General features: G+C 41.5%; 1 protein-coding gene across 1 annotated transcript in view; it reads left to right on the forward strand.

Moving 5' to 3' along the window:
• Nucleotides 1-15,151, forward strand: part of ush2a (Usher syndrome 2A (autosomal recessive, mild)) — a 204,694-nt gene that overhangs the window by 113,644 nt on the left and 75,899 nt on the right. Inside the window, exons 50-57 of the mRNA XM_028013714.1 lie at nucleotides 1,373-2,064; nucleotides 2,378-2,547; nucleotides 2,614-2,780; nucleotides 2,889-2,977; nucleotides 10,618-10,952; nucleotides 11,653-11,808; nucleotides 12,719-12,882; nucleotides 14,119-14,328. Coding sequence (XP_027869515.1) covers nucleotides 1,373-2,064; nucleotides 2,378-2,547; nucleotides 2,614-2,780; nucleotides 2,889-2,977; nucleotides 10,618-10,952; nucleotides 11,653-11,808; nucleotides 12,719-12,882; nucleotides 14,119-14,328 — 1,983 coding nt within the window. The remainder of the gene's footprint in view (nucleotides 1-1,372; nucleotides 2,065-2,377; nucleotides 2,548-2,613; nucleotides 2,781-2,888; nucleotides 2,978-10,617; nucleotides 10,953-11,652; nucleotides 11,809-12,718; nucleotides 12,883-14,118; nucleotides 14,329-15,151) is intronic.

A 15,151-nucleotide genomic window follows, 5' to 3' on the forward strand; every position in this document is an offset into this window, starting at 1 on the left:
AAGAATGACAAATTATGCTAATTGTGGAAATGAAAGCAGCACCACCCCAGGTTTGCTGCTTTTAAAACTACAGCTGTCAAACTATGTGCTTCATGACTTTTAAGGACCAACGAACAGATAACCCAGATTATCAGCTGATCTCATCTTATTGTACTTGGAGTGTTACAATATATACTGTAAGAGCAGAAGCCTGTAAGTATAATATTCTGCACATTAAGCAGAGATTATCACCATCACCTGCCGTTTATTCTCTTTAAGTCTATGTAATAAAATAAAAGTAACTTGAAATACATTTTATAGTTGACATTATAGCTGTAATGATCAAAATATATATTGGCAGCAGTGAGAATATGTTTTAATCAAGTTTTGCTCCTTTCTTTAATGTGGAGCATTGAAACATTGGTTCATTATTCGTCCCTCAAATCATTCTGAGCAGATAGCTTCACTAAGCACGGTAATCAATTCATTTTTTTACCATTCATGTAGAGCCAAATCAAAATCAAAATACTAAGTACTTTATCAGCTCTAACTATTCCCAGACCCTGATGTTCTTTATATTTTCAGTTGTTCCATGTAATTGAAAATTGCTGGCCATACTGGGAGGGCTGCACAGTGGCGCAGTTGGTAGCACTGTTGCCTTGCAGCAAGAAGGTCCTGGGTTCGATTCCCGGCCGGGGTCTTTCTGCATGGAGTTTGCATGTTCTCCCTGTGCATGCGTGGGTTCTCTCCGGGTACTCCGGCTTCCTCCCACAGTCCAAAAACATGACTGTCAGGTCAATTGGTTTCTCTAAATTCTCCCTAGGTGTGAGTGTGTGTGTGCATGGTTGTTTGTCCTGTATGTCTCTGTGTTGCCCTGCGACAGACTGGCGACCTGTCCAGGGTGAACCCCGCCTCTCGCCCGGAACGTAGCTGGAGATAGGCACCAGCAACCCTCCCGACCCCATTAGGGACAAGGGTGAACAGAAAATGGATGGATGGATGGATGGATGGCCATACTGGCTAAACATAATTTTGTTAATAAATAAATAAAGCTTTTCAGCCACTAAAACCTGAATGATTTTATGTTTTTTTGTGGATGTCTTGATTGTGAATTAACAATATTTCCTGTAGTCTAGTCAGGTTTGCATCAAATTGTAACTACCAAAAACTTTAAATCCCACTTATTTATTGCCTTAGTGAAAGAAAGTGAAAAGATGTGAATATTAATAGTAATCCCTTGAACATTGATTTCAAAATTACTCTTACCTTTTGGTGTTTTTGTTATGTTGCTGTCTTATATTTTAACTCTTTTGAAATAATCCTGCTTTTCACTTTTCTCTCTTGCTTTTTTAAAATAATATTTTAATTTTTTCTTGTTTATCTTTTTCTGCAGGTCCAAGCCCCGTAGCCTCACCGGCCATTATGGGACTTCAGTCGCGGAGTGCATTAATTACCTGGGATCCTCCTGCACAAACAAATGGCATCATTACAAATTATACACTATATCTTTACTCAGGTTCCATCACTTCTTCAAATCATGACCCTGATGCAGTCCCCAGCACCAGATCGACCTACACCTCAAATTTGTCTTCTAAGCCAAGTGTCTTGCCCAACTTTGATGGAATACGTCAACATTCAAATTTCAACTTCCTGACATTGTCAGATCCTAGCAGACCAAAAGGCTCAAGCCTCAACTCTACATCTTCTGCAGATTATGATAACAAGTTGAGCACAACTAAAAAATATATACACAGTGTCATTTTCTCCACCTCAAGGCCTGGTACTGTTGAAAATAATCAAATGAACTCATCTAGTGAGAGCACTGAAAGTCGTGGCCACAATATTGTCTTATTCAAACCGACTGAGCCCAAAACCAGCAGTGTAGAAACGAACCTCTCACTTTCAGCCCCAAATTCTACTTTGAGCATCTTCAATCCTGATAATTTCATCACTCAAGACCCATTCACCTTCTCCAGTTTTTTAGCCAACACATCAAGACCTACTCCTCTGTCTGTCACTGTTCCTGGAAATACCACCAGTTACACTTTCCTCAATCTGCATCCCTACCAAAGGTTCAGCCTCCAGGTACTAAAGGGATTACTATAGAAGAGAGCACTGTGTTATATAAAAGTCAAAACATGGCTGAAGATGTAATAAATATTTTTTCTTCCTATTTCATGCAGATTTTTCCAGTAACACATATTGAAACGTTTTCATAGTGGTAGAATAATCATGTATAATTGGACTTGATAATGTTACACATACATATTTTCTTGTTTCCCAATAATAGAGGAAACTAGAACTAAAGTTGAGGATAATTGTTAACTAATTTCTGATAGAATGTATCATGTAAAAAGTTTAACACTGTGACATTACAGAGCCATTTTCCATCATCCAGGTGAAAGCATGCACCATCGTTGGTTGCTCAGTGTCCAGGGGGTCTCAGTACTTCCAGACCCTCCCAGCTCCATCTGAAGGAGTTCCTGCACCTCACCTTTACTCTGACACACCAACATCTGTTCTCTTGTCCTGGGGTGCCCCAGAAAGAAGCAATGGACCACTAGAACGGTAAGAAACAGGCTCCTAGACTTTATTTATTATTTTGTGTGATTCTGAATTTTGTGTTTGCTGTAGCTGGGAGATTGAGCGCAGAGTTGCCGGAACAAAGCAAGCCTCCACAGTAGGCCACCTTCTGCCAGTTCCTCCCCCTCTTTCGTTCCTCGACTCCTCATCAGCTCTTAGTCCTTGGACAGCCTACCAGTATCGACTTGTGCTCCACAATCAGGCTGGAAAGGCTACAGGTCAGACTTTAATAACTTTGTTATTGTTTTCAGTCTGAGATGTTTCATATTTACACCTTCTGTATGTTTGAAACACTGTTCTTAAGCTGCATATTTTTATACATACAGGGCCTTGGGTCAGTGTCAAAACCAGACCTTCTCGTCCAGCTGGACTGAGTCCCCCAGGAGTAAAAGTTCTTGGATCAGAGTCGCTTCTAGTGAGGATTTTCTTATTTTCTTTCTTATTCTTTTTAAATGCCGACATACCCACTTACCTGGCTATTTATGAACATACTTATTGATTGGATTGTAGTTTTATTTCAGTAAGAAAGTCGCTGATACAGAACAGTTTTACCTCACAAGGAATTTCGCAGTTTTATATCCCTGAGTAATCTAGTGACTATTACCATGTTTATATTTACTTAAACCAAAGAAATAATAAAGTAGAGCTTCATTGAGAATCTCCTCAGTCACTGTTGGATTGACTGAGTAAAAAAGACAAAGCAATGTCACACAGATTCTTCTGTCTTTCCCTTTTCGGATTTAATGAGAGAGAGGAGCGTTCAATTCAAGGTCCCCTTCAGAAATGGGAGGGGCTGTGACCCTGTCTGTAGCAGCTTCCTTCCTGTCGGCCATTTTGAAGGAGTGACTGGAATGGATTTCCACCAGTGGCTAATCTCTCATCAAGGCCTATCTTTGAAAGCTACTGAAACAATATTACATGCATCCACACACACACGCAAAGATGCACACACACTTGCACTCACAGCCCTACACTAATGCTAACTGCAGAAAAATGCTAATGCCTGTCATCCTTTCAGAACCGCCCCTGTCATTGCTGCAGCAGCTCAGCTTTACGGGTCACAGGTCTAAGAAGAAAAGCGTTCCTTCCTGGTTGTTGCTAATTGGGCAGACAGGAAGCCGCTTCCTGGTTATCAACTGACCTTGACAACACATTGGAGGATTTTGAATATCTTCCTAACAAATAATATATACATGGTTTCTTCTTCTCTCCTAAAAAAACAGATTTTTTAGGGTGTAAAGGAAAGGTCCATTGAAACTATCACAGATGATAGTTTAGAGACTACAGCGATTTAGAAAAACTAAAAGTGTAATTAGAACTATCTAACAAAGTTATACATAGTGGAAAAAGGATTGCAAGTATTAAAACAAAATCCTCATAAAAGATAAGTAAAAGGTATGAAATGTATCCAGCTAGTTTCATGTGTTTACATTATTTTTACTAACAAATGGAGCTGCAAATCTTACATTTTCGAAAGTATTAAACATCTTTTCATTGCTAAAATTGATAACAAAAAGTACCATTTGAATATTTTCACATTTCTTCAAATTTTTGTGCTGAATCAGTCCAAAGTCCTATAATGTAATGATCAGAAACATTACTGTACTGCGACATTATGAAAATAGAGCTAATAGGAAAAGATTACGAGTCCAGGCTGTTAAACCATTGTAATAATCAAGCGCATCCTTTCAAAGTAAAATACACGGAGCAGCTTGTCACCTGTCAAAGCACTCATGATGGGTAGTTTAAATTCTTATTTTCACTTCTCATTAAATTAGATAAAGGTTTACAAAAACTTTTCAAAAACAGAACAAAGTTACATTATTCTGTTTTTGCAGTCCTAGTTTAAGGTAGTAAGTTGTAATTTGTGTTTGACATCATTTGCTAGGAATGTTTTTTGCTTCCTGTACGACTATTATTTTATACAAATGCTGCAGTGGGAGAAATTTATGAGGAATTCATAGAATTGTGAGGTATGAATATGAAATGTCCTGTCCAATTTTGTTCTTATTTCCAGCTGGAGTAAAAACACAAATTTCTCTGTTTTTGTAGAGTATGAATTGGCCTTAAAACTCTAATCTCAGACCACAAGTCTAAGTCAAGTTCAAAGTCTTTGTTTTTAGGATTTAAATACAACTCAAATAACATTTCCACTCTGCAGTCACCATCTATGTGACATATGCATGCAATTTAAGACATTAAATTACATAAAGTGAACTGACACCAAGGAACACACCTGACATGACTGGGATAAAGTTTAGAGAGATTTTAAGCAGGGTAGGTTATGAAACAATAACTTTAGCTTTGATTTAGCCATTTAAAGTGAGATGTTAGGGTGCTCTTATTTATTGTACACCAGAAATAATTAATTAATTTTATGGCACATGTATAATGATTTATCCTCTAAATGTAGTTTAATTGTTTTCTCTCGATATTGTTAGTATTTAAATTAATCAAGTTTACAATATTGAAATGAATGACTTTGTTATAAAAATACATTGGTTTTCGTAGTGTTTCAATAAATCAAAGGAATAAAATTTATCCCAACCTTGAGGTGTTTGGCTTCGGATGGAAATATCAACAATTTCACAAATTGATATTACAATTTATAATTGCTGTTCTCTAAATAAAACCGTAAATGTACCAACACACATTTCCCCAAAAGTTGTTTTCTCAGTGCAAACTTTGTCGGTTCTTTCCTGCCTTGCATTTTTGCAAATAGCCACATGCACGCCCACGCACACACACCCCCACACGCACACTGGACTGGCCTCAGCCCCAGTACTCTATGTCAGGGTCTCTGGTGTCTTCACCATCACCAGATTACATCAAGCTATTCAATCTGTAAATGACTTCCACCACAGAGCACATTCAACACGCACTTTGGGAAATGAGCTACCTAGCTCAAAATGACCCTCCCCAGTTATGGTGTTTGTACGCCTTTGAGTGTGTGATTGTTTTTCTGTAGTTGGAAGGTATTTCTCATGTGTATGCATCTGAGTGTTTGTCTCCTGTATCACCTCTCAGTGTCACTTGTTAAAATATCAAGGTTGCATGATAAATAATTAGTCTTGACATTCATTCATAATATTTTCATCAACATTGACCACTTAATCACCTGGACTTGTATTAACAAGCTGTTTACTAAGTCATTTCTTGACAGTGTGTTTCCCTAAGTGTGTATGTGTCTGAGTATGCATAATATCTACACTTTGTTGCTACTCATCTCAGTATCAATGCATTAATCCAGTTATCACAGTGAAAAATACTTTAAGTGTGTAAAAACCTGCTTGTTTTTGTTAGTAGCGTCTGTTGCATGTGTGTGCTATCATTTATGTCTACTGTAGTGTTTTCCTTTGTCCTAGCTTTAAAATGCTGACAGACTGAGCTGATTCCAAATCAGACACAGCGCTTAGCTTTTGTTTTGCATGCAGCAATTCCATTACGAGCAGCTTTCATTATTTTAGTATGGTGCCTGTGTGTGAGAGAAGGTGCCTGTTGGCGTGTGCCCTGTTTAAATGTGATGAAAGAAACCTTCTACCTAAGTCAAAGTCAGGTTATGTTTTCCTACAAGACTGCTAAGGACACACAGTGACCATCCTAATGGAGTTTTCACTACTGCCCAGGTTGCTGGTTCCACCTTAATCTGACAAAACGATGCATTCAGAATCCAATGTACAGATTTTCTTACACTTAATCATGTGTACATTAAGGTTATATATATACTAGTAACTAGTAAAGAATAATTATGTAGACCAAATGAATGTTTGATTTTTTTTTTATTTAGAAAAGCATTAGTATTTAAATAAAAATCAATTTAAACATTGAGTATTTGCTGTGCCTTGCAAAAATATTTTTTAAATGATCAAACTCTAGATGTTACAACCTCAAGTTCTTCATTAAATTTTGCTGCAGTTTTAGTATAAACTGATGTGAAAAGAGAAAGATACAAGATAACAATCTTTACAGCTAAAAATCTGTAGTATCTTTTACTCGGGTACCCCTAAATAAAACCAAGCATTTAGAGGTTAATTAATGTCTAAGAAAAGCACAACACATCACAAAGGACACTTCTCACCCCAGACATTCTCTGTTCACACTGCTGCCTTCAGGCAGAAGATACAGAGCAACCAGAACAAGAACCAACCGTCTCAGAGACAGTTTCTACCCGATAGCAATAACAAAACTAAATGCAATCAAAAACAACCATTAATCATCATAAATGATGTATGTGAGAATGTGGCTGTTCTTATTTTTTTTATTTTATTTTTTATTTATTTTTATTTTTATTTTTTTTGCTCTTGGGACGTGGAATGTCACCTCTCTGGTGGGGAAGGAGCCGGAGCTAGTGCGTGAGGTCGAGAGGTTCCGGCTAGAAATAGTCGGTCTCACCTCGACGCATGGCTCTGGTTCTGGAACCAGTCTCCTTGAGAGGGGCTGGACATACTTCCACTCTGGAGTTGCCCAGGGAGAGAGACGTCGGGCAGGAGTGGGCATACTTGTTGCTCCCCATCTCGGCGCCTGTACGTTGGGGTTTACCCCGGTGAATGAGAGGGTAGCATCCCTCCGCCTACGGGTGGGGGGACGGGTTCTGACTGTCGTTTGTGCTTACGGGCCGAACGACAGTTCAGATTACCCACCCTTTTTGGAGTCCTTAGAGGGGGTACTGGAGAGTGCTCCTCCTGGGGACTCCCTTGTTCTGCTGGGGGACTTCAACGCTCACGTGGGCAACGACAGTGAGACCTGGAGGGGCGTGGTTGGGAGGAACGGCCCACCCGACCTGAACTCGAGCGGTGTTCTGTTGCTGGACTTCTGTGCTCGCCATGGATTGTCCATAACGAACACCATGTTCAAGCATAAGGGTGTCCATATGTGCACTTGGCACCAGGACACCCTAGGCCGCAGTTCGATGATCGACTTTGTCATCGTTTCATCGGATCTGCGGCCGTATGTCTTGGACACTCGGGTGAAGAGAGGTGCGGAGCTGTCCACTGACCACTACCTGGTGGTGAGTTGGCTCCGGTGGTGGGGGCGAAAGCCGGTCAGACCTGGCAGGCCCAAACGTGTTGTGAGGGTCTGCTGGGAACGTCTGGCGGAATCCCCTGTGAGACGGAGCTTTAACTCCCATCTCCGGCAAAACTTCGAACACGTCCCGGGGGAGGTGGGGGACATGGAGTCTGAGTGGACCGTGTTCCGTGCCTCCATTGTCGAGGCGGCCGATCGGAGCTGTGGCCGCAAGGTTGTCGGTGCCTGTCGCGGCGGCAACCCTCGAACCCGTTGGTGGACACCTTCGGTGAGGGATGCCGTCAGGCTGAAGAAGGAGTCCTATCGAGCCTTTTTGGCCTGTGGGACTCCGGAAGCAGCTGATGGGTACCGGCGGGCGAAGCGGCATGCGGCTCGGGCGGTTTGCGAGGCAAAAACTCGGGCGTGGGAGGAGTTTGGAGAGGCCATGGAGAAAGACTTCCGCACGGCTTCGAGGCGATTCTGGTCCGCCATCCGGCGTCTCAGGGGGGGGAAGCGGTGCAGCACCAACACTGTTTATAGTGGGGATGGTGTGCTGCTGACCTCTACTCGGGACGTTGTGGGCCGGTGGGCAGAGTACTTCGAAGACCTCCTCAATCCCACCAACATGCCTTCCACTGAGGAAGCAGAGTCTGGGGACTCTGGGTTGGGCTCTCCAATCTCTGGGGGCGAGGTCGCCGAGGTGGTTAAAAAGCTCCTCGGTGGCAAGGCACCGGGGGTGGATGAGATCCGCCCGGAGTTCCTTAAGGCTCTGGATGTTGTAGGGTTGTGTTGGTTGACGCGACTCTGCAATATCGCATGGACATCGGGGGCAGTTCCCCTGGACTGGCAGACTGGGGTGGTGGTCCCCCTGTTCAAAAAGGGGGACCGGAGGGTGTGCTCCAATTATAGAGGGGTCACACTCTTAAGCCTCCCTGGCAAGGTCTATTCAGGGGTCCTGGAGAGGAGGGTCCGTCGGATAGTCGAACCTCGGATTCAGGAAGAGCAGTGTGGTTTTCGTCCTGGTCGTGGAACACTGGACCAGCTCTACACCCTCAGCAGGGTCCTGGAGGGTGCATGGGAGTTCGCCCAACCAGTCTACATGTGTTTTGTGGACTTGGAGAAGGCGTTCGACCGTGTCCCTCGGGGAGCCCTGTGGGGGGTTCTCCGGGAGTATGGGGTACCGGGCCCTTTGATACGGGCTGTCAGGTCCCTGTATGACCAGTGTCAGAGTCTGGTCCGCATTGCCGGCAGTAAGTCGGACTCGTTTCCGGTGAGAGTTGGACTCCGCCAGGGCTGCCCTTTGTCACCGATTCTGTTCATCACTTTTATGGACAAAATTTCTAGGCGCAGCCAAGGTGTTGAGAGGATCCGATTTGGTGGCCTTAGGATCTCATCTCTACTTTTTGCAGACGATGTGGTCCTTTTGGCTTCATCAGATCGTGATCTGCAGCTCTCGCTGGATCGGTTCGCAGCCGAGTGTGAAGCGGCCGGGATGGGGATCAGTGCCTCCAAATCCGAGGCCATGGTCTTGAGCCGGAAAAGGGTAGAGTGCCTTCTCCGGGTCAGGGGGGGTGTCCTGCCCCAAGTGGAGGAGTTTAAGTATCTCGGGATCTTGTTCACGAATGGGGGAAGAAGGGAGCGGGAGATCGACAGGCGGATTGGCGCAGCGTCTGCTGTCAAGCGGGCGCTGTACCGGTCCGTCGTGGTGAAGAGAGAGCTGAGCCAAAAAGCGAAGCTCTCGATTTACCGGTCGATCTACGTTCCCACCCTCATCTATGGTCATGAGCTTTGGGTCATGACCGAAAGAACGAGATCGCGGATACAAGCGGCCGAAATGGGTTTTCTCCGTAGGGTGGCTGGGCTCTCCCTTAGAGATAGGGTGAGAAGCTCAGTCATCCGGGAGGGACTCAGAGTAGAGCCGCTGCTCCTTCACATCGAGAGGAGCCAGTTGAGGTGGCTTGGGCATCTGGTCAGGATGCCTCCTGGACGCCTCCCTGGTGAGGTGTTCCGGGCACGTCCCACCGGGAGGAGGCCCCGGGGAAGACCCAGGACACGCTGGAGGGACTATGTCTCTCGGCTGGCCTGGTAACGCCTCGGGATTCCCCCGGAGGAGCTAGAAGAAGTGGCTGGGGAGAGGGAAGTCTGGGCCTCCCTTCTGAAGCTGCTACCCCCGCGACCCGACCTCGGATAAGCGGAAGAAGATGGATGGATGGATGGATGGATTTTTTTTGCCAGTTGTTTGTTGATTCTTGCGTTGTGTGTGAATTGTGAGACAGTTATTTTTTGTTTTTGGGCATGTGCACCGACCGATGGCACCCTTTGAATTTCGTTGTCCTTGTGACAGTGACAATAAAGATTTATCTTATCTTATCTATCTTATCTAATCAGTAAATAGTTAACCTGTGTGTAATTTATTGCAAGTATAAATTCAACTGTTCTGTGAAGGCCTCACATTTATTAAAAAACATCAGTGAACAAACAGCATCATAAATTAGAGAACCAACCCATAATAACTCTAGAGGAGCTGCAGAGATCCAGTTCTCTGGTGGGATGAAGTTTAAATAGCTGTTATTCATACACACTACAAATGTGATCGTGATGTTTGCCCAGGTTGTGTTGGAGACAACGCAATAACATCAAAGAAGGTGTTTTCATCAGATTAGACCAAAATTAAACTAAAAAATTCACAAAATTCAATGGTGAATGGGCAAAACTGAGACAGACATGTCTCAAAAAAACCTCAAGAAAGTGTTGAATCACTGGTGCTGAATATAAATTAGCATCACAATTTGCTGAATTATATCCTTTTTTTTAATAACAATTTCTCTTTTCTTTCACTTAACAATTATGTAATACTTTATGTCTGCTGTTTAAAATCCCCAACAAATAGATATACGTTTGTGGTTGTACTGTGACAATATCTAAAAGTGCTCCATTGCTAGTTTTCAAGGCACTGTAGAAAAGATTTAATGACCTTTTCCTTGCCAATGGATTTGCATGTTATATTTTAACAAAAGCTGACATTTCAAAATTCTCAAATGTTTGTTTCAGGTCACATGGTCGCCTCCTTTGATTCCTAATGGAGAGATTCATGGATATGAAATCCGTCTCCCGGAACCTCGAATCTTTCATAACACCAGCAATTCTTTGGAGTTCAATGTCACCGTAACAGACCTTGTGCCGTACACAAATTACAGCATCACTGTGCTGACATGTTCAAATGGTGGAGGGTATGTTGGTGGATGCACAGAAAGTCTTCCAACTCCTGCCTCCACATTACCTACGACACCTGATGACCTGGCACCTCTTTCAGTCGTGCCAGTCAGTGAATCTTTTCTGGCAATTTCCTGGCAACTACCAAGTCGGCCCAACGGACCAAATATCAGGTAAAATTTATGTCTGTAATAATTCAATTTATGGACTGATATCATATTTACTGATATCATGCTGTGGATTTTGAAAGGCACGTTCTGGAGATGTTCAGTTGCTGCTGAAAAACTCCACGCAAAAAGGAATAAACACATTAACAAGTCTCTAACAAAAGTACCCTACTAATGAGCTAAGTGTTGCTCATTCATAATCGGTGTTTGCACAGCACTAATGCACATTCGGGTCCACTTTGTTCACATCCTGTTCGACTCTGCCTGCGATTAGGCCTAAAATAAAGGACCATTTTCTTAGCAGGTGATTAAAATGCATGAGGCTCGCTCGCTCTCTCTGTTCTGCGCTACTCAGCTCTGTGTATGTTTGTCTAAGTGGGTTGGTTAAAAGGCGGCGTTAAGCCCTTCTCTTCTGATTACAGCAGAAATTAGCATCACTGTAGGGAGAGGAAAACACAAAACCCGCAGAAAAACAGCGACTGGAGAGGCGTTGGGAGGGATGAGATACAGCAGAGGCAATGAATGGAGATGATGAAAAACAACACAAGAGGAGGAAATGAGTGATAAGAGTCAGCTAAAATTCAGTGTGGAAGTTTGAATGTGTGCATGTCTGAACGGCGCACTGGGTACAGTCTTTGCGTGTTGATGGATTCCTGAACATCAAACTGTGTGTTTGTTTTTCTTTTATTCAAATCTTCCCTCTCAGATACAAGTTGCTCAGACGTAAAACCCACCAGCCCCTGGCCGTCGCCATGGTCCCCACATTAGCAGCCACTTCCCCACCCCCCTCCGAAGATCTCCATCGCTGGTTCCGTGTTTACTCCGGCACCAAATTGTTCTATGAAGATAAAGGCCTAAGCAGGTGAGATTACTGGAATGAGCTCTAGAGCAAATGGCAGCGCTGCAACAAACAGTGTGTGCAGAGCCGATCGGAGAGTGACTGCTGATGCCGATCTTTTAATACCGCTCAAAGATACATTAAGCAAATATCCCAAAGAATTAAATTGTTTTTGTTTCACACAGTGTCCCTTAATCTCAGTCCACCACTTGGTTGCAGTTTTTTTTTTTTTATCCTTGGTGAACTGCTCTGGGTCTTCTATGTATCTTATGTACCTATTTCAAAATCACCTGACCAACATGCAGATTTGTCAGCTCCTCCCATGCGCAGGGGGAAAAAAGGAATTTAAAAAAATAAAATCTCACTTAAGTTTTCATTATTTAATTAAAGGTGGGAAAATTTGCAACTAAATTTACATGAAAATTAAGTATATATTTCTCTTCATCCATCTTCACTTCTCTTTAACCCCTAATTATAATCCAGTTCAACAGTTGCTTTCAGAAACAAATTAATTAATACAAGGACAAAGCTTTAAAAATGGTGAAAACGTTAACATTTTGTTGTATTTTTTCCACTTGTACTGAGTCTGGTTCTACCGGAGGTTTATTCCTGTTAAAGGGGAGTTTTCATTCCCACTGTTGCCACATGCAGGCTCGTGAAGAGGTATTGCTGCAAAACTAATTACTCAGTCCACTAAACTGGTTGTCACCTCATGTTTTTTCTGGAGGAAAGGGAGACTTCTGCTGCAAAATCAATCACTTAATGCAGATTTTCTTTTCTGTAAAAAGCCATGAGACGACATTTGTTGTGAATTAGCCTCATATAAATTGACTGAGTTGAACTGAATTCAAACTGAAAGACTGACTTCACTAGAAGACAAACTTATTGTGACAGTTGAGGCATTAATCAAAAGAATCATTTTGTCTCTTCACAGATTCACCCGTTACCAGTACCAGCTTGTGGTTTATAATGACGTGGGCTACTCTTCAGGAAATATTGTTACTGCAGTGACCATGGCAGGGGTTCCCCTCAAGCCTCCTACTTTGTCTGCTCATGCTATCAATCACACAGCTGTACAAGTCAACTGGAATAAACCTTGTAAGATTACCCTCTCTGTTCATAACACACGTCCTCAAACACATGCCTTTACGGATCAGCTCATCAACACATCTTAGATGATCGAACAAAAGCACAGATTTATTAGTTTTTGCAAAAACATCACCAGGCACAATATACGACTTTAACATTATTCCCTATGTAAGACTTATAGAATCAAGTTTAAGCACTAATACAAAACTGTTGACATAAGTAATGACACAGATATGAAAGAGACTTTTATTGGCTTATACGGCATCTTGAATTCCTTTGTCAACTCGAACAGCATGATACATACTCCATGATTTGTTGCTTAATCACTGCAGCAAATGGTACATAATCTGGCTGTAAATTGTGGGACTCCACATTTTTGCTATTGACATTTGTTTGGGACTCCCACTAATCACTTTTTTAATTAATCATTAACATTTTTGGAGGGTTAATGTGAACAACTACCTTTTCTCCAAAAATCACAAGGAATTTTTGGGTGTTTATTTTGAGCCTGTCTTGCTGTTTATTGGACGCCTCAATAGATGTCAAAACCTAGATGCTGTAAAATGTAAAATAGTCTCCAGGTTCTGTGAACTCCAGCATGACAAAAATAAGTTAAATATGGTATTTATTATTGGTGCATTTAAAGATAGAAGGCTCAAAAATTCAAAACGTTGCGAATATTAGATATGCGACTACAAACCTCGAAATGAACACAATTAAAATACACAACACACAGGCAGACACACACACAACCTCTGAAGATTGGAGTTAGGTGCTGCTCCACACTTTTTTGTGAAAAGTTTAGGAAACAAAAAAACATTAATTCATAAAGGTTTTGTCTGAAAAAATGCATACTGATGAATTATTATTGTCAGCATCATTATTTGGTTTTACATTAGTTGTGGTGATCCAGGTTTTTTTTGTCTTTTCTAGTCAAATGAAGGTCAAAAACATATACAATAATTTCTAAAGTAAAAGTTTGGATTTAATCCCAGTTTGAATATAAAGCTTAAATGCTCATAGAACATAAGATGCATTTGAAACTTGCATGTGAATTGTTGAACTAAAATTTTTAGTGTCCTTCATTTAACTCTGTTCTTATGTACCTAAAAATCATATTAAAACATTTTGATACAAACACTTTCACAGTAAAATGTTATAAGAAAATTATAGAGAACTGCATAGAACCGTGAGAGGGAATTTTTAGCTGACCCCCCAAATTTATTATTATCTTGTGTTTTTCAGCTCTGCAAGACCTGCAGGGAGAGGTGGAATCATTTTTTCTCACAGTAACATCTTCCGAGACTGGTCCAGTGATGGCTTATGGTCCTGATGTCACGTCGACTGTAATAGGAGACCTTTGGCCCAGCACCACATACCTGATATCACTACAGGTGTTCAACGGTGCACACAATACAACTAAATCAGTGGTTTATGTCACCACTGCTGATGGAGGTAGGAGAAAATAAGAGCATGAAGAAATATTGACTGATTTAAAAACTTCAACAACCCTCTATTTTAACATGATGAATATCCACTGGTGCTGGTGTAATCACATTTTATTTGTGTACATACAATAATGAATCATTACATCCATGAGAGGTGTTCGGGTTAACATGCATTTCTCTGCTACATTATGCTTCACAGGGGATGTTAAACACATCATGTAGTGAGGCATGAAATCAATACAAAGTGTGTGTGAGGCTGATTTGAGGTGCTGTAAATTGCTTGTTGGCACCATGGACAAACACACAAACTGCACTCATGCTATCTGTACAAGCAAACCATATTCTACATTTCAAACTGGATGAAAATGCCTTTTTCAACACCACAGAAATTCTTTCATAATGAAACAATGATTCTGATTAACTCTTCAGTCTTTATAAAAGATATTTTACACTCAAATTGAGCCATTTTGCAGTTTTAGATGTATGATTTTGTTTATAAAGTTTATAAAATGACTTATGCAGGATGCAAAATCAAGAACTTTGACAAATAATATTGAGTTGAATAAGAATCAAATATATAAATGATTGGATATATTGATATTTTCCAAAAAAGTTTGCAAAACGTATTAAACAGTTATGCGTACTTTTCATTTCTCTTAATTGCTTATCCCACTCTGCTACATTTGCCTCCATATAATCGTAAATCTTGATCCACTTTCTGCACTGTTATATTTATGTCTTCACTTCCCTCTCAGTGACTCTGGACAGACATCTCTTTCTCTCTGCGCCCCTCACAGTTCCTTTCCTGTCTAGGTATATCATATGTCACA

Source organism: Xiphophorus couchianus, chromosome 4 (assembly GCF_001444195.1).
Source record: "Xiphophorus couchianus chromosome 4, X_couchianus-1.0, whole genome shotgun sequence".
Lineage (NCBI taxonomy): Eukaryota > Metazoa > Chordata > Actinopteri > Cyprinodontiformes > Poeciliidae > Xiphophorus > Xiphophorus couchianus.